This window comes from Sus scrofa, chromosome 2 (genome assembly GCF_054392235.1).
Source record: "Sus scrofa isolate SSC_HxYL_T2T_F1_AM1 chromosome 2, Sscrofa_HxYL_maternal_Yorkshire_Landrace_v2.0, whole genome shotgun sequence".
NCBI classification, from domain to species: domain Eukaryota; kingdom Metazoa; phylum Chordata; class Mammalia; order Artiodactyla; family Suidae; genus Sus; species Sus scrofa.
In genome coordinates this window covers 83,543,137-83,559,079 of record NC_139384.1, presented here as the reverse complement: position 1 = coordinate 83,559,079, position 15,943 = coordinate 83,543,137, and the positions used below count along the sequence as shown (strand labels likewise).

General features: G+C 50.1%; 1 protein-coding gene across 27 annotated transcripts in view; it reads right to left on the bottom strand.

Annotated features, from left to right (window-relative positions):
• Positions 1-15,943, bottom strand: part of RANBP3 (RAN binding protein 3) — a 60,180-nt gene that overhangs the window by 19,705 nt on the left and 24,532 nt on the right. For 11 of the 27 annotated variants that reach the window (XR_014837743.1, XR_014837745.1, XR_014837744.1 and 8 more), the window contains exons 3-5: positions 11,170-11,358; positions 2,487-2,523; positions 2,311-2,397 (exon numbers count right to left, since the gene is read on the bottom strand). Coding sequence is in view for 16 of the 27 variants with exons in the window: in XM_085013182.1 (XP_084869308.1) it covers positions 2,311-2,397; positions 2,487-2,523; positions 11,170-11,358 (313 nt within the window). In the remaining 11 variants the exon portion in view is untranslated. Of the gene's footprint in view, positions 1-2,310; positions 2,398-2,486; positions 3,850-4,533; positions 4,622-10,499; positions 10,656-11,169; positions 11,359-13,258; positions 13,418-15,943 lie in introns of those variants that run through there. The other 16 variants (XM_085013186.1, XM_021084013.2, XM_085013187.1 and 13 more) reach the window with 5 other exon arrangements.

Below are 15,943 nucleotides of genomic sequence, written 5' to 3'. Positions count from 1 at the left end.
CTCAGCTGCAATCTGCCTCCCCTCACCTATCCAGGATCTTACTCCACAATATCAACTGCTTCCTGGGAGCAGACCAAGCAATAGTGTAGCAGGGCTGAAGAACTAACTGTGCTGACAGAGGGCAGCTAAGTGGGCTCAGAGGCACTGCTGTCTCTCCACTTCCCTAATGGCTGAGGGCTAAGCAGCTCCTGGGTGGTGATGCATGAAAGGAGAAGGACAATGTCTAGTGGTCCTCTGCCCCTTCGGCCTGGGACCACAGCACAAATCACCTCCTTTCTCCCCCACTGCAGAAAGTGTAGTTCAGCAGTGGGTGGAGGATGGGAAGGAACACAATCAATGGCTAGGGAGCACAAGTTCCCTTCTATAGTTAGGGCCATGTAACAGGCGTGCAGAGATCCTTAAAAACAGGATGTCAGGAGTTCCCGTCGTGGCGCAGTGGTTAACGAATCCGACTAGGAACCATGAGGTTGCGGGTTCGGTCCCTGCCCTTGCTCAGTGGGTTAACGATCCAGCGTTGCCATGAGCTGTAGTGTAGGTTGCAGATGCGGCTCAGATCCTGCGTTGCTGTGGCTCTGGCGTAGGCCAGTGGCTACAGCTCTGATTCAACCCCTAGCCTGGGAACCTCCATATGCCACGGGAGCAGCCCAAGAAAAATGGCAAAAAGACAAAAAAAAAAAAAAACCAAAAAAAACCAGGATGTCAACCACAGCCTGGACTGCAAATCGTCTAGACAGCTTCCCAAAGCCTGGTAGGTGAAAGACAGTGCCTCTATTCAAGAGGAGTCTCCCACAGTGTGGAAAAAGGACATGTCAATGTCCAAAGTCAGTGTTCAGGGGAACAGGTATAAAACCAAGTGTGTCACAGGGATGATCTTAAAAGGACATTCACTCTCTACCATGTACACTCCTGTGATGTGTGCATTGCTCTTTTTTTTCTTTTTCTTTTTAAAAATTTTATGGTTGCACCCGCAGCATATGGAGGTTCCTGGGCCAGGGATTGAATCTGAGCCACAGTGGTGACCTATGCCACAGGTGCAATGCGGGATCCTTTAACCCACTACATTGAGCTGTGGATCGAACCTGCACCCCTTGCAGTGACCCCAGCCACTGCAGTTGGATTCTTTTTTTTGCTTTTTAGGGCATATGGAGGTTCCCAGGCTAGGGGTCAAATCGGAGCTACAGCTGCTGGCCTACACCACAGCCACAGCAATGCAGGATCTGAGCCTACACTGCAGCTCTCGGCAACACCAGATCCTTAACTCACTGAGTGAGGCCAGGGATTGAACCCGCATCCTCATGGATACTAGTCGGGTTCGTTACTGCTGAGCCACACCAGGAACTCCTGCATTACTCTAAGTAGAAACAAAGCTTACAGGAATGTCTTTTCTCCCTTCAAGTGGATACCCTTAAGGCTCACAGTTGTAAATGTTTTACATGAATTCCCAAGAATGAACTTCAAGCTGGGGAGTTGGAGAGAGTCTCTAAGGCAGCAGAGAGCATGGAATGATTCCAGAGTGGACCAAGCCAGGACACAGTAGGGGCAGGGGTGCGCCAAGCCCTGCTGCAGCTTTTACCCTCCAAAGCACTGGGGCGTGCCCAGGCCTGCAGAGCCTCCCACTAAGGAGCCCGGCATCTACCCTGGGAACCCATCTCTTTCTTGCACCAGCCTTTGTACACCAGCTGATCTGCTGGCCTCTGCGTTTGTGCAGACTTTTCCTTCAGCCTCCAGCTTCCAAGCCCTTGGGCACAACCACTCCACAGGGATGGGATCCTGGTCTGGCCAACCCTTCCAGGCTTCCCTAAGATCCCCTCCCCTTTGGGAGCTCACAACATTCCACCGCCAAAGTGTCTGCTACGGCCACTTGGCTCACTGTGTGTGTGTGTGTGTGTGTGTGTGTGTGTGTGTCTGGGCTTCTCAAGTGGACCACCAAGCTCTAGGCACATGACTAAAGGGTCAGGACGACACCCCGCTTCCCACAGCTTCAGTTTACAGACATAGCCAGCTGGCAGTTTGTGCAAGGTGAATGCGTAAAGAGCCCTGACGGTCCTTTTCCAGGGCTGACTTCATGGGCCTTCCTAATTAATTATTCCACTAGTTCCCAATCCTCTGTAAGTGTCACTGATTCCAGACAGGGGCACCTGTGCTACACGCAAGAACACTCTAACCTCACTCCTGACAGAGACTGGGCCTCGGGTTGATTCTAACCAGATGTGCATGCGGAACAGACCAGGGGTGTGAGACGCTGGAGGGGAGCAGCGGGCTTACACACATGGATGCTTTTACCATCCAATAAAGGTCTGCAACCATTACCTGACTGTGAAGGTGGGAACTGTGTTAAAGAGGACGTTCTTTCTCGTTTGACAGGAGGGCAGTAATTTCCATCTTCTCGGTCGGAATCTACAGAAAATAAGGAAGAAGGGGAGAAAAATCAGGCTGCTTCTACTTTTACAACCAAAGATGGTGAAACATTTGAGAGATGTCCTCACCTTCTCCACCTTCGGGGCTGGAGCCTCCGGCTGACCTCTGGAACGAGAACACATGTCAGGGTAGTCAGAGAGGGCTGAGCTGCCCAGGGCCCTGAGTTCTGCCACGAACGGATCCCAAAATGCAGTGCTGAGGGTGAACTCAGCCACCGAGATCACAGACGGACTTTCAATCTAACACTCAAAAACCCGCGTGGACCTTCCGCGTCTGCCTCGCCAGGCCTTGTGCCAAGGAACCCTCTTAGTGACTGGGGACGCATTCTCAGCACAGAATCTGTTTCCTTCTTTCTCCGCTAATGCAGCTAACTGGCGTGCCCCCCTGCCCCACCTGTGAAACTGAATCTGGCCAAAGCGCATTTTGTCAACTGCTGGAAAGCAACCCTCTCTCCACTCTGAAAGGCAGCAGGACCCTGACACTAGCCGCATGACATTGGTCCATTCCTTGCCCTGGTGTAGCCCATGGTGTGGAACCCTGTTTCCAGGTGTGCTATTATTTCCAGAGCAATGAAGAGCTTTGATGCCTTGGACCTAAGTGTTCAGAACAGAATTACCAGGTACAACAACTCAGACTGTAAAACCCACTGAACAATCACAAGCCAAGATAGAAAGGTAACTAAAGAACTTCCTCCTCAACAACCTTTAGTTTTAGAAGTGAACAGTAGCAATCAAGAAGTCTTAAAGCGACACTTCCTCCCGCCCCCCAATTCTGGGATAACACACAATTCCTCATTCCCCTCTCAGGGACTTGGGATTCTTCAGAACTAAGCAGACAAAAGTGAACTGTGAAGGGGTGACTTCATGGCACTGGTTCAAGAGCAAGCAGGGGAGCCAATTTCCTTATTTTCACAAAAGCCCCTCAGGGGTCCAGTTTAGCCAAATGAGGACCACCTGCCTGGAGGATCTGTTAGGGAGTAAATGAGATGATGCACGTGAAAGTGCTTTGCAAGCTGCAGAGCAACACGTAAAAGCAGTAAAGGCTGTGGACGAGGAAACTGCAGGAGGAGCCGGGCGGAACTTCCCCCATAAAGGGCCAGAAAGTATTTTCAGCTTCACAGGCTGCACGCTGTATATTCTTTACTTTGTTTTTACAATCCTTTAAAAACACAGACACCGTCTTAGCTCACAGGCTGGACAAAAACAGGCTGTGGGCCAGTTTACAGACCTGTCCTAAAGGACAGTGAGAGGCCGAGCAATAGTAAGAAAAGGATCCTGACTTGGCCTCTCCCCTCCCCACCCGAGACATCCATCAAAATGCTCAGGAAATGCGAAACCCTCATAACACAACAGGGATTTGGTAGTCCTTGGCGGCAACTGTGCACATACCATGGAGCCCCAGACAAATAAAATACCAGAGGAATCCAGCAGGCTGGCTCTAGATGAGCATGAAACAGTGACCAGAGCCTGAGAGAGGAGCGAGGTGTCACAGCCCTCTTGGAAACCAGTAGAATCTAATTGGTTTCTTCCAGCTCTGCTATTTCGTAACTGTGAAAACCTGGGCAAATTATTTCACTAGCCCAGGCTTCCACTCCCTCACTTGGAAAAAGGTGGTGCAGGTGCTTCCTCCGCAGGGAGGGAGGTGCAGAAGGTCAATGGGCTAAGCAGGTGGCCCACACCTGGACCAGGTGAGGCAGCACTCTCCCAGCAAGCCCACTTCTGTGGGGAGATGACACACCCAGGGGCAGTGCTGGGGGAGGTGGAGCAGAGCTCAGGGAGACACACCCAGGAGAGCGCGGGGTGAGGTGTGAATGGGAGAGCCAGGTGAGGGACCAGGGTGAGGGACCCTTGGAGGGGTGATGAAGAGTGTCTTAGTATGGGGGAGCCAAGAGACGCATTCTCGCAGCCCTGTCATTCTGACAGCTCAGAGCCATGTCATAGAACACCAGGTCTTCTCTTGGGATCATCCCTGCCCTGGGCAACATCATCAAGGTGCAGGCTCCAGGTCCCTCCCTTCTATTGCCCCAGAGCAGGCCAGGCCATCCCCAGCCCACCCCGCCCTTCAGTCCCATCCTCAACTTCTCCCCTTTTCCTTCAACAAGCATTTCAACTCTACCAAACTGGCTCATAGCAACCCCCTGGGGCCAGTGGGATCTGCTGTGTCCTGAATGGAAATGGCTACCCTCTCTGGCCTCTATAGATGCTGTTCCCTCACCACTGACACCCTCCCTTCCCTCACCTCCCAGAGGAGAACCCCTTGGTCCTGTGGCCTCACCGCTCCCTGCACTCCTCTGTGGCTCTTATTCTGGTCGTGTGGTCTGTGTCAGGGTCCCTCACTAACCTGTAAGTTCCAGGAGGCTCCTGGTGGCCAGCATATTGGGGGCTCTCCTGGAATGTGTTCAGTAAAGCACACAGTTCCAGGCACTCTCTGGGCCACTGAGAGGCAGCCAAAGCACATGTCCCCCAAGTTATACACAGAGCAATGGTCCTGAAGGCTGTGAGGCCTGAGCTTCCTTCTGTCTCTCAGGTGCTGTGGAGGACAGTCCTCCGCCACCTCAGTCTCAATAGGTTCCCCCTGCTCCCTCACAGCTGCCCTTTCCCAATGGCTAGCTAGGTTAATTTTTACATGTGTGAATTTCCCAGGGTTCCTTCTGCTGTGGATTTCTTTCTTCCTTTTTTTTTTTTTTTTTAAGGGCCACACTCACGGCATATGGAGGTTCCCAGGCTAGGGGTCAAATTGGAGCTGCAGCTGCCGACCTACGCCAGAGCCATGGCAATGCCAGATTCAAGCCGCATCTGCGACCTATACCACAGCTCACGGCAACACTGGATCCTTAACCCATTGAGGCCAGGGATCAAACCCACAACCTCGCGGTTCCTAGTCGGATTTGTTCCCACTGCACCATGTCGGGAACGCTCTGCTGTGAATTTCTAGTTTCATTCTGTTGTGGCTGGAGAAGACTGTGATTTCAATCCTTTTAAGTCTATAGAGACTTATTTTGTGGCCTAGTGAGTGGTCTACCCTGCAGTTCCCTACTTGCCCTTGAGACGACCATGCACTCTGCTACTACTCACATCCTTTCTGATGTGAAGCACTGAGGTCTCCAACAATGTGACAGAACTGCCTAGTCTCCCTTCTTTCTGTCAGTTTTTGCCTCGTGTATTCTGGGGCTCTTTTTTTTTTGGCTGCCCCACATCACATGGAGTTCCAGGGCCAGGGATCAGATCTGAGCTGCAGTTGTGACCTACACCACAGCTGCAGCAACCCCGGATCCTTAACCCACTGTGCTGGGCCAAGGACTGAACCTGCATCCCAGTGCTATGAAGATACTGCTGATCCCTTTGTGTCACAATGGGAACTCCCTGGGGCGCTCTTTTTCCTTTTCATTGCTTTTTAGGGCCACACCTGCAACACATGGAGGTTCCCAGGCTAGGGGTCTAACCAGAGCTACAGGTGGTAGCCTACACCACAGCCTCAGCAACACTGGATCTGAGGTGCATCTGCAACCTACACCACAGTTCATGGCAATGCCAGATCCTTAAGACACTGAGCTAGGCCAGGGATCGAATCCACATCCTCACGGATATTAGTCGGATTCGTTTCCACTGAGCCACAACGGGAACTCTACCCTGGGGCTCTTTTAATGTCACCTTTCTTTACTTCTGCCAGAAACACCCCACGGCTTGCAGGGATCTGGGTCTTCTTGAAAATTTGATGAGTGTTAGGAGCCTTTCCCCAGAAGCATACCCAGACCTTTGGGGCTGCAGCCCCACCTCTCAGGGCCTAGGACTGCTGAGCCCTGGATGGCCTCCTGCAGCCCTGTCCCCCTTGGTCCGTCCTGCACCACCCCTCCCTGCCGTCACACTCCGGCCTTGCTGTTTCTTTCCTGTTTCCCAAACACGTCAATGCTGTTCCCACCTGGTGTTCCTTCTCCACGTGCTGCTCCCACGGCCGTCCCTGACGGTGAACCCCTGCTCACGTGCTCTCTCATCACCCAGCAAACAGAAGCAGTCCTCTCTACCCGATCCTCCAACCTCTCTTGGGCCTCTACCTTGTTTTGTGTATCACAGCTGGAAGAGATCTAATGTGTCTGTTGTCTGTCTCCTGCTACCAGGAGGCCCTGCCCTGTCTGTTCTGCTCATAGTTCATACACCCAAAACCTGGCTCTGCACAAAACACGCTTGGCAAGTAGCTACCGCACAAATGGAGCTTATGTCCTCTGCCACAGCCTCCTCAGTGACCTGGAAAGGAAAGGGCACCTAGCCAGACAAAACTAGATACTCCTAGATCCCTGGAAACCCTCAAATCCACCCCCCAAATCTATTTTAAGAACCATCCCACAGGCATGTGGCAGGCCTCTTGGTTTTAGAAAGGCTGAGGCCAAGACCTGAGAAGGACAACACAGGAAGATTCTCTCACTGGGAGAACCTCCCAGAAGCTGATGGGAACTTCCTGTGGGTTCTTAAACAGCTGACTCAGAAGCAGTGAGGAAAGTAACACCATTAACTCTCCTCAAAAGGAACCAGTGCAAGGAAGCAGGAAGACAATGCAAAGCGAAGACATTTCTGCTTGCCTTTGGAGATGCCTAGGACAGCTGGCAACCCTCCAGAGCTGTCATGCGAGGAGCAGCCTGCCCCCTGCTGGAGCGAGCCTGAGCCTGCTGTCTGGGCCTGGCTGCCTCATGCTGTTTTCTCCCAAAGCAGGAAAAGGTCTGGTGTGCAGCAACTCCCCTTCAGCCACTCCTGGCCCCACACAAAGCCAAATGCCAGCTCCACAGACACTGTCCTCGGACACAGCAGCCCGATGGGCAGGACCTCTTCCATGTCAAAGTGGCCTGGCACCACCCTCGGCTCCAACCAAGGAAGCAGCTGTTCAGGGGTCAGCTTAGAACAAACAATGCCTGGGACACACAAGGGATTGGGCCCTGCCATTCCAACTCTTGGACTCCAAGAGCCTGTAGCCCACAGCTCAGGAGTCACTGCTATAGGCAGTGAGGAGGATTTTAAGCAGACTTTCTGGGAGGGAGTGAGGACAGAAGCAGGGTGTGAAGCCTCCTTTCCTTCTCTGCTTCTTCCCAGAGCAAAGGCCACCTCAGTGAGGATTAGGGCTTCAGGATGTCACCTTGGGGATGCTGGGATCAGCACCCATTAGGGACACCATGAGGAAAATAACCCCAATTAACACTTACATGAAGAGGCTGAGGAGAAAGAAGACCAAAGAGAATGTTTCAACTTATTTTCTGGCATCAAGACAATGTGAACAAATGAAGCAGAGGACGGCTGGGTGTGGCCTAACAAGCACGGCCACCCTGACTGCGCAAGTCCAGTAAGCAGATGGGGCAGGCAACACAGTTCTCTCCCCTCAGCAGACACGGGAACCTCAGCAGGGAGCAGCTCATTGTGAGGTGTGTAAGTCCCTGTTGCCAAGTGCAAAATACAAGGGATCATCTAACCCAGGGACCACAGGCGTGAAAATTTTCTGTTCTTCGAATAAAGGATGAAACTATGAAAATTAAGATCACTTGATTTATTAAGGCTTGCACCGTTCCCAAAAACATGGCTCTCATGAGGCTGCCTGGTGTGGCCTCGAGGGACAAGGCTGCCAGGCCAGTCCAGGAAGAGGGGAGAAAGCTGGAGGCTGCATCTCAGAAGCTGACACACACAGACAAACAAGCAGGAGCAGGAACGAATGGCACTGCCTTCTTGACCTCCAAGAAGAGACCAGAAAGAAAGACCCTATCAGGGAAACTCCTTCCAGAAAATGCCAGACACCATTTGGCCTGCCTGGGACTCAGTGATTCTCTGCTGGACGCCCAGCTAGAAAGCCCACTGCTGTGGCTGCAGGAAAATGGACACCTGGGGTGAAGTCACTCAAGAGAGGGGCCTGCTGAGTTGTTATTGTCTTCATGTGGACTCCAGGGCAATTTATTGTTTATTCTGTGACTGAGGGAACCAGCTCAGAAATTTTTACCAAAAAGTCAGACACTGAAAAAAAGAGGTGGCCTCCAAAGACGTGAATGCTGGGCAGGGGCAGAACGAGGGTCAAATCTCATGCAGAGGCTGGAGGATGAGGGGACGCGGTCCAGCCAGGGGACTCATTCCAGACTCTTTCTAAGCTTCCTGGTGGGTCTCATAAATATATTTTAGGCTCAGCAGCGCCTTGGCGCAGAGCTTCAGTCCAGGAGAGACTGCAGCCAGGCTCACAGTGAGCACTAGGAATACTCACTTGCTTTTTCCAGATCAAATGGAGAACTTAATCTGCATGTGGTATGGTGTCCTTCAAGCTGCCTCTGAGAGCCAGGAAACCTGATATATAGAGACTTTTTCCTGGTACTGAGCCTTAACTAGCCAGAGTTCTGATGAGACTCAAGGATGACAAGGGCCTTTTATAAGCAACAATGCGAGCCACTATTTATTACAAAGAACTCAGAGCTTTACATTTCCCCAAGGGATCATGGAAGAGAGAACAGACAAAACGTGAGGGAAGAGACCTGGGTAACGTGTGGGCGTTTGCTGCATTCCAGTGTGGTATGGAGCAAGCTCCTAACCTGCTCTGATACAAAAGCAACTAGTCCAAGTTCACCACAGAAATACCTCAGCTGGATAAGCAGCTGGGATCGGGTTCCATCTGCTTTGATTTATGCCCATAATTGACCTAAAAGAGCAAAGTTTACTTGGTCTTGAACATGCCCAATCAGCAGAGAAATCCAATTAAGGGAAACCATTAGCAATCAGACAGGCCTTACTCTGCTGAGAGCCCAATGGACCATGCCCTGGTTGGTTCAAAGCTGTCACCAAGTGATGTGACAGTGGCACCGTTGAGACCTCTGAAGGAACTGGGGATTCCTATAATCACGAATGTTAAAACTACATAGCAGCTGTGTGTATGTCACATGCACAGCCTTGACTGTTAGGCTGGTACATTTAGAAACTGCTCCTCCCAGTCCTGGCTCTCTCCCACAGTGACTTCACAACCATCTGCAGGTTCCCTGCCATCACACTTGACCTTGCATTTGTCAGCCTGGGCACCGCCGTTGGTGCCACGAACGACCTACCTAGATCAAATTCAGATGAGAGTTATTTCCCTGAAAAACTTAAACTTCTGGGAATTAGAGTCTCTGACTCACAGTCCACAAGAACTGAGGAGCTGAGTTCCACTGGCCAGGCCTCAGAGATGAAGGTGCAGCCTGGGCCCAGGCAGGTGAGGCCCCCAGGGTACTTCCTGCACTGGCCTCTGGGGGGTGGGGCCCAACCCATCTCACCAAGTAGGCCCTGGAAATAAGTGGGGCTCAAAGAGCCTGCATGTCTCTGGAAGAGTAGCTGCCAGGACACAACCTCTCCCTGTCTGCTGCTCAGGTGAACACCCTCACCTTCAGTTGGAGACTCTCTGTAACCTGTGCTTTTCGACCCAAGAGCAGCAGAAGGGCCCAGAGTCTCCTGGGCAGACCCACACCAGGAATGTCTGTTGTCAGGGAATGGAGAACACGTGCCTGTGGAGGCTGAAGGCACACTAACTCGTACCACCTGGTTCGGAAGAAGGTTCCAGAAGCTGCTCTGCCCCCAACCCAAAAAGTGATCACCTCTTGATTCTTGCTGTCAGCCCTCACTTGAAGGCTATGCTCCCACAACATGGTAAGCACCTCCTGGCTGGAATCTTTACTGGGCTTCACCACCCCAAACTCACTTCTATGCCAGGAAGGTCTGCCCCCTCATCCCACCCGGCACATGGCAAAGACTGTTTCTTCTTTTCCCACCATATGGTGGTTCTGCCAAAATTTAAAATATGGCTCCAACCTCACCTTCACTGCATCTCACTTCTGAGTATCCCACAGGTTGGTGGCTCTAACTGAATTTTAGTGGTTTACTTAAGGACACAGGAGACTGGTGATGTGACACAAGGGATCGCTAAAGGTGTGGGATTGTGACACTGACACTGCGAAAGGTCGCCCAGGGCTCAGTGTGGCAGACAAAGCGGGATCCTTTGTTTTCTTGTTGAGTCATTTTCCCCCGATAGAAAAATGGGGGATTCAGTCACTAGGTACCGAAAGGATGAGTTTTTGATCCTGAATGTAGGATGTTTACCTTTCCCAATTTATCAAACTCCAAAAACTCAAGACATTTCTTGTTCTCGAGAGTTCATAATCTTCTCCACCTACAATCTTCAAAAGCCTTCTTAATACAAAGATAAAGGGCTCAAGGGATTCCCTCTGGATTCAAAGGAAGAGTCTTTTCTTCTTCCTGCTTTGATTGAAGACAAGCAGTTCACAGCCTAACCACAGTCCAAACACAACCGGCCTTGTAAAGAAATCTGCGTTAGACACCTCCTCTTCCTACAGATCAAGGAAGCTGGAGCCTTTTGCATTTCTAAGACACTGAACTTGAATGCCCAAATTCAGGGAGAGGAGAAAGAAAAACGGAAGGAGGGAGAAGGGGCAGATTCTGATCTGGAAGTTTCTACCCCACTATTCAATTCCTCTTTGGACCCCGTGTGTCTCTTTCAGGAAACAGGATTAACTTCTTGCTATGGTATACATTCCCCCAGTGAGAAAAGTTTCAATGTAAAAGGGGATTTAATCTTTCCCATCTTTTTGGCAGCAGGAATGAAAGGGAGCTGAAGAAATCCTTGTTGTCTTTTCAGTTATCATCAGCTGCTTACGAGACCGGGGGTCTGGATCTGAGGAACTCGAAGGGAAAGGGGCCGGTCAGGGCTGGGACCCCCGGGCCGTGGGATGCCAGGTGGAGGTGGACTTACCCCTGCCAGTTCTCGTGGAAAAGGAAGAAGCTGGGCTTCAGGAGTGCTGGCTGAAGCGCTAGCGGGGGCAGGTAGCTCTAGGGCATGCTCACCAGCTGACTCGGGGTGACCCGTGCCATGGTGGGGGGCCTCAGCCTCCCCCCGAGGCTCCTCTCCCGAATCCGACAAGTCTTTTTGCTCTGCAGAGGACTGGGAGCAAAAAAGACAATTTTCCTTCAATGTCAATAAAGCCTGCAACATGGGGCAGGGGAGGGGGTGAGGGTCAAAAGTTTGGAGACAGCTCCTGCTCAGGTCGAGTGTGCTATTGCCGTCTGCTGACAGAGCTGGCCCTCCAGACTAAGAGAAGGGCAGTGAATATGGACTTGCTGCTGTCAGATTTTGCAGGGAGCTCAAGGTGTGCAAGAAGTCAGACCCTTGTTTTCAAAACTGCAAGGTGGCCCCTTGAGGAACAGAGATACTCTGCTGACGGCAAAACAATATGGTGACAAAAACGGGGGCAGTGCCTCCATCAGAATGGAACAGGGACAATAATATCAATAATGTCAAATAATAATCCATCTCCTCAAAAATACTCATGATGGGGAGTTCCTGCTGTGGTGAAACAGGTTAAGGATCTGGCACTGTCTCTGCAGCTGGATGGGTTGCTGCTGTTTGATTCCTGACCCAGCTGGAAAGATATTAAGATGCTGAGTGAATATCAATACTGGAAATGTATGTTGGAGCCCAGATGACTCTTTCTGTTAAGGTTAATAATGTCTGCCAATTCCTTTGTACAATACGTATTTTTCATGGAGTCCTAAATGCTGATTTAGACACCATGGAGAAAGCAATTTTTTTTTTTTTTTTTTTTTGGTTTTTTTAGGGCTGCACCTGTGGCATATGGAGGTTCCCAGGCTAGGGGTCTAATCAGAGCTGTAGCCATGGGCCTACACCACAGCCACAGCAATGCCAGATCTGAGCCAAGTCTGCAGCCTACACCACAGCTCACGGCAATGCTGGGTCCTTAACCCACTGAGCGAGGCCGGGGGTTGAACCTGCATCCTTACGGATAGTAGTCAGATTCGTTTCTGCTGAGCTATGACAGAAACTCCAAGGAGGCAATTATTTTAATATTAAAAACATATGGAACAGAGTTCTTGTTGTGGCTCAGTGGGTTAAGGACCCAGCACTGTTTCTGTGAGGATGCAGGTTTTATCTCAGGCCTTGCTCAGTGGGTTGAGGATCTGGCATGGCTGTAGCAGTGGCTTGGATTTGATCCCTGGCCCAGGAACGTCCATCTGCTGCACATATGGCAAAAAACAAAACCAAAAAACCCCCAAACCTCCTGACAGAGGTGGCCACCAGCACCTGTCTAGCTGCTAGGAAATGGGAGGCAAGCCTGGAACACCACACAGCTACAAAGTGGGGCATCTGGGGTCACAGGCTTCTGCACCTTGCTCAAGTTCTTCCAGCACCTTTCATCTATTCTGCTTAAACCTGAGAGGAAGGAAACATTTTCCTGCTCAGTAAGTGCAGGTGCGAGGGGACCCAAGGAGCTGACAGACACAGAGAGCTGGCTTCCCATCAGCGGGAAGGGGGGGGGTTGGGAGTGCACTGAAGAAGGGAGGTCCTGGGCCTAGGATTCTCCCAGGCTCCCCCCAAACAACCTGGGCAAGGGCTTATCTAGAAAACAGCCAGGCTAAGAGAAAGCCGGTTCTGCAAGTCTTCGTCCTCAAAAACACAACACCTTTGGCATCCTTTGAGGTGGTACCTGGGATTCTGGGGGAGCTTCCATGAGCCGAGGGCTCTGTGACCAAGGCTCTTCTTGGGAAGTGGGTTTTAAAAGCTGGTGTCCTGGGATAAACAGATAGGCTCCAGTTCCCAAACCTCCTGCTTGGCATCGTCTACCACACGTTTCTTTCACTTTGTGAACTAAATGACTGAGAGGGCATGTTCCTCCTGCCTGTGAAGTGACTGAAACCTTTTTAGATAAGGCTTGGGACTATTTTTACAGGTGTGATCTTGTTGGATGAAAGGAACTATATAAAGAGGATTTAAGAGAACTTTCAAACATTCTTAGAAAAGCAAAAGTAACATAACATTAACTCACCCATACATCTAAAAAGTCACCCAGATCGACATTTCCTATGCAGAGAAGACCCAGGACACAAAGGCCTTCCTTCCCAGGCTGTTCCTCAAACCTGTGCAGGGCACCAAAGTCAATCTGTGCACTAGTCTGCTGCAACTTTATGGGCTAGAGATTTAACACCTGACGAGAGAAAATTAAATCCAGAGTTCTGTGGGAAACTGCCTATCTCCAATCAGAACTACTTGGATTTTTTTTCCCCCTTTAAATTAAATCTCTGATTTTACAACATAAATGTTCAAATCCCTCATGGCATGGTGGACTCAAGATGAAGCCTACATTGGAGGACCAAAAAGAAATACAAATGCTGTCCCAGAATTTTCTATTTGGGTCCAAGTATTTCTGCTGAAAGCTCTAAAGAACAAAGATAGAGCCTGTAGTTTTTCAACATGTTTGTTAAATTCGACATTGGGATTCTGGCAGCCTTTGACATCACCCTAAAATACATGTAGCTGAAAAAAACTATGCACACAGGATATGCTTGTCACACCAACACTGAGCTTCCAGCGTTTTCGGTGACACCCTGCTTTCCACCCAATAGCAGGCTGCTGTTTTTACTGCTTTCTGTCTTTTTACTAAATGGACGTTATCCTGCCAGTGCAACTGCAAAGCCTTCTGCCTTCAGATTAACAAATATTTGGAAGATAAAGTAAATGAAAGAACATTCAGACATCACAGTGAAACAACCTACAGAAGGAGGTTCAAGTTCTCTTCACGTTAAAAAGAAAAAAACCTGTCTCCATTCAAGGCAGTTAAGAAAAGAAGGTTTCATTTTTGCCCCTCAAACAAACACAAGCGCGGCAAGCATCCTGTGAAGAGCGCCATCTTGAGGAAGCATGGGAACAAGGAAAGCTGTGCTGGTGGTCTGGCTTGCTGGCTCTGGGTTTTAGGTGTTAACTGGAGTTCCAGCTGCTCACCACTCTCTCCAACATAAAACAGTAGTAGGGGAGTTCCTGTCGTGGCTCAGAGGTTAACGAATCCGACTAGGAACCATGAGGTTGCGGGTTCGATCCCTGGCCTTACTCAGTGGGTTAAGGATCTGGTGTTGCTGTGAGCTGTGGTGTAGGCTGCAGACATGGCTTGGATCCCGTGTTGCTGTGGCCCTGGCGTAGGCTGGCGGCTACAGCTCTGATTCGACCCCTAGCCTGGGAACCTCCATATGCCGAGGGAGCGGCCCTAGAAAAGGCAGAAAGACAAAAAAACAAAAAACAAAAACAAACAGTAGTAGGATCTGACAACTCGTCTTGAGACCAAGTGATGCCACCAGCAGGCTCCTGCCTCCAATCTGTGGTTTGCTGAGAATACAACTCGAACTGTCCATGGGGCTGACAGAAGATCCTGTGTGGCTTTATCACCAAACCCAAACCAAAAATGGGCTGGCAGCCTAATTTTTTTTTCTTTTCGATTTCAAATCTTCTCTCTCAATCATGACTCAGTAATAATAGCTGGGCCTGTGGAGCACTCTCCTCTGAAGGTGGCAGGGGTTCTTTGAGTGCATCTCACTTGGTGGTTTAGAGATCAGTTACTGAAAGAAGTTAATGGTCCCACAGTTGACAATGGGACTTCGTGATCTTTGTGGATCAAGAAGTGGCTCAAAAAGAGCTGTATGGCAGACTTGGGTGATGGATGATCAGGACAATTTCACTGTGGATTATATATATTAGAAGGTATTTCTGAATTCATGGTCATGTTCTCAGGAGTGACAATGGCACTGGAGCCATGGAGGGGAATTCCTAGGAGATGCCTGCAGAAGCATTTTGGGGAGAACTGTCAGGTTGGTGCAACACAGTCGAGCATTTATGATAAAAATGTTAATGGTGAAGCCAGGTGAAGGATACTCACAGTACAATTTTTAAAACCTTTCTGAGGATTTGAAAAAAAAAAATTCACAATAAAAAAGTAAAAAAAAAATCAACAGCAACCTGAACAGGTCTTCCCATCTCTTTGGTGAGAAGGGAAACTGGGAGGGTCTCAAGCTCTCATTTGAGTCAGAAGCGTCATGGCTGCTCCCTGCAGATCTGCCCTCCCCCCACCTCCCTGAGATGGAAGCTGAGGAAACACAGCTAGCTGTCCAACCACTCTGCTCCCCTTGTGCCCGATACTCGCTCGAGCTACCATGAGCAGCAGAGAAAGGAGTTCCGTGAAGGTTCCGCCACTACCAACCCAACAGCTCAGACTCGGCCCTAATGGACAGCTCAGGCCGCCTGCTTCTTCTGTTAAAACACAAGAGGTTTTCCACGCCCTTCCGCTGATCTTGTCAAACAAGTGTGACAGAAGATTTGGAGGTCAGTTATTTTTAGAAGCCCATTTAGAGTTGGCACTGAGTCCATATTTTGATGTGCACATTTTTACAAGGATGAGTGCCTTCCCCGTTACTTTTCAGGTTCAGCCTCACCATTTACATAATTTCATCAAACTTGTGAAAGTGATATGTGTAAGAAAGCCTTTGACAAAATTACAAAACAGCAGGACCACCTCAACTGTGAAAACAGTACTGAACTAAGAATTAAACTCAGGGGTTCCTGTTGTGGTGCAGCGGAAATGAACCATGAGGTTGCGGGTTCGATCCCTGGCCTCCCTCAGTAGGTTAAGGATCTGGCGTTGCTGTGGCTGTGGTGTAGGCTGGCAGCTACAGCTCCGATTAGACCC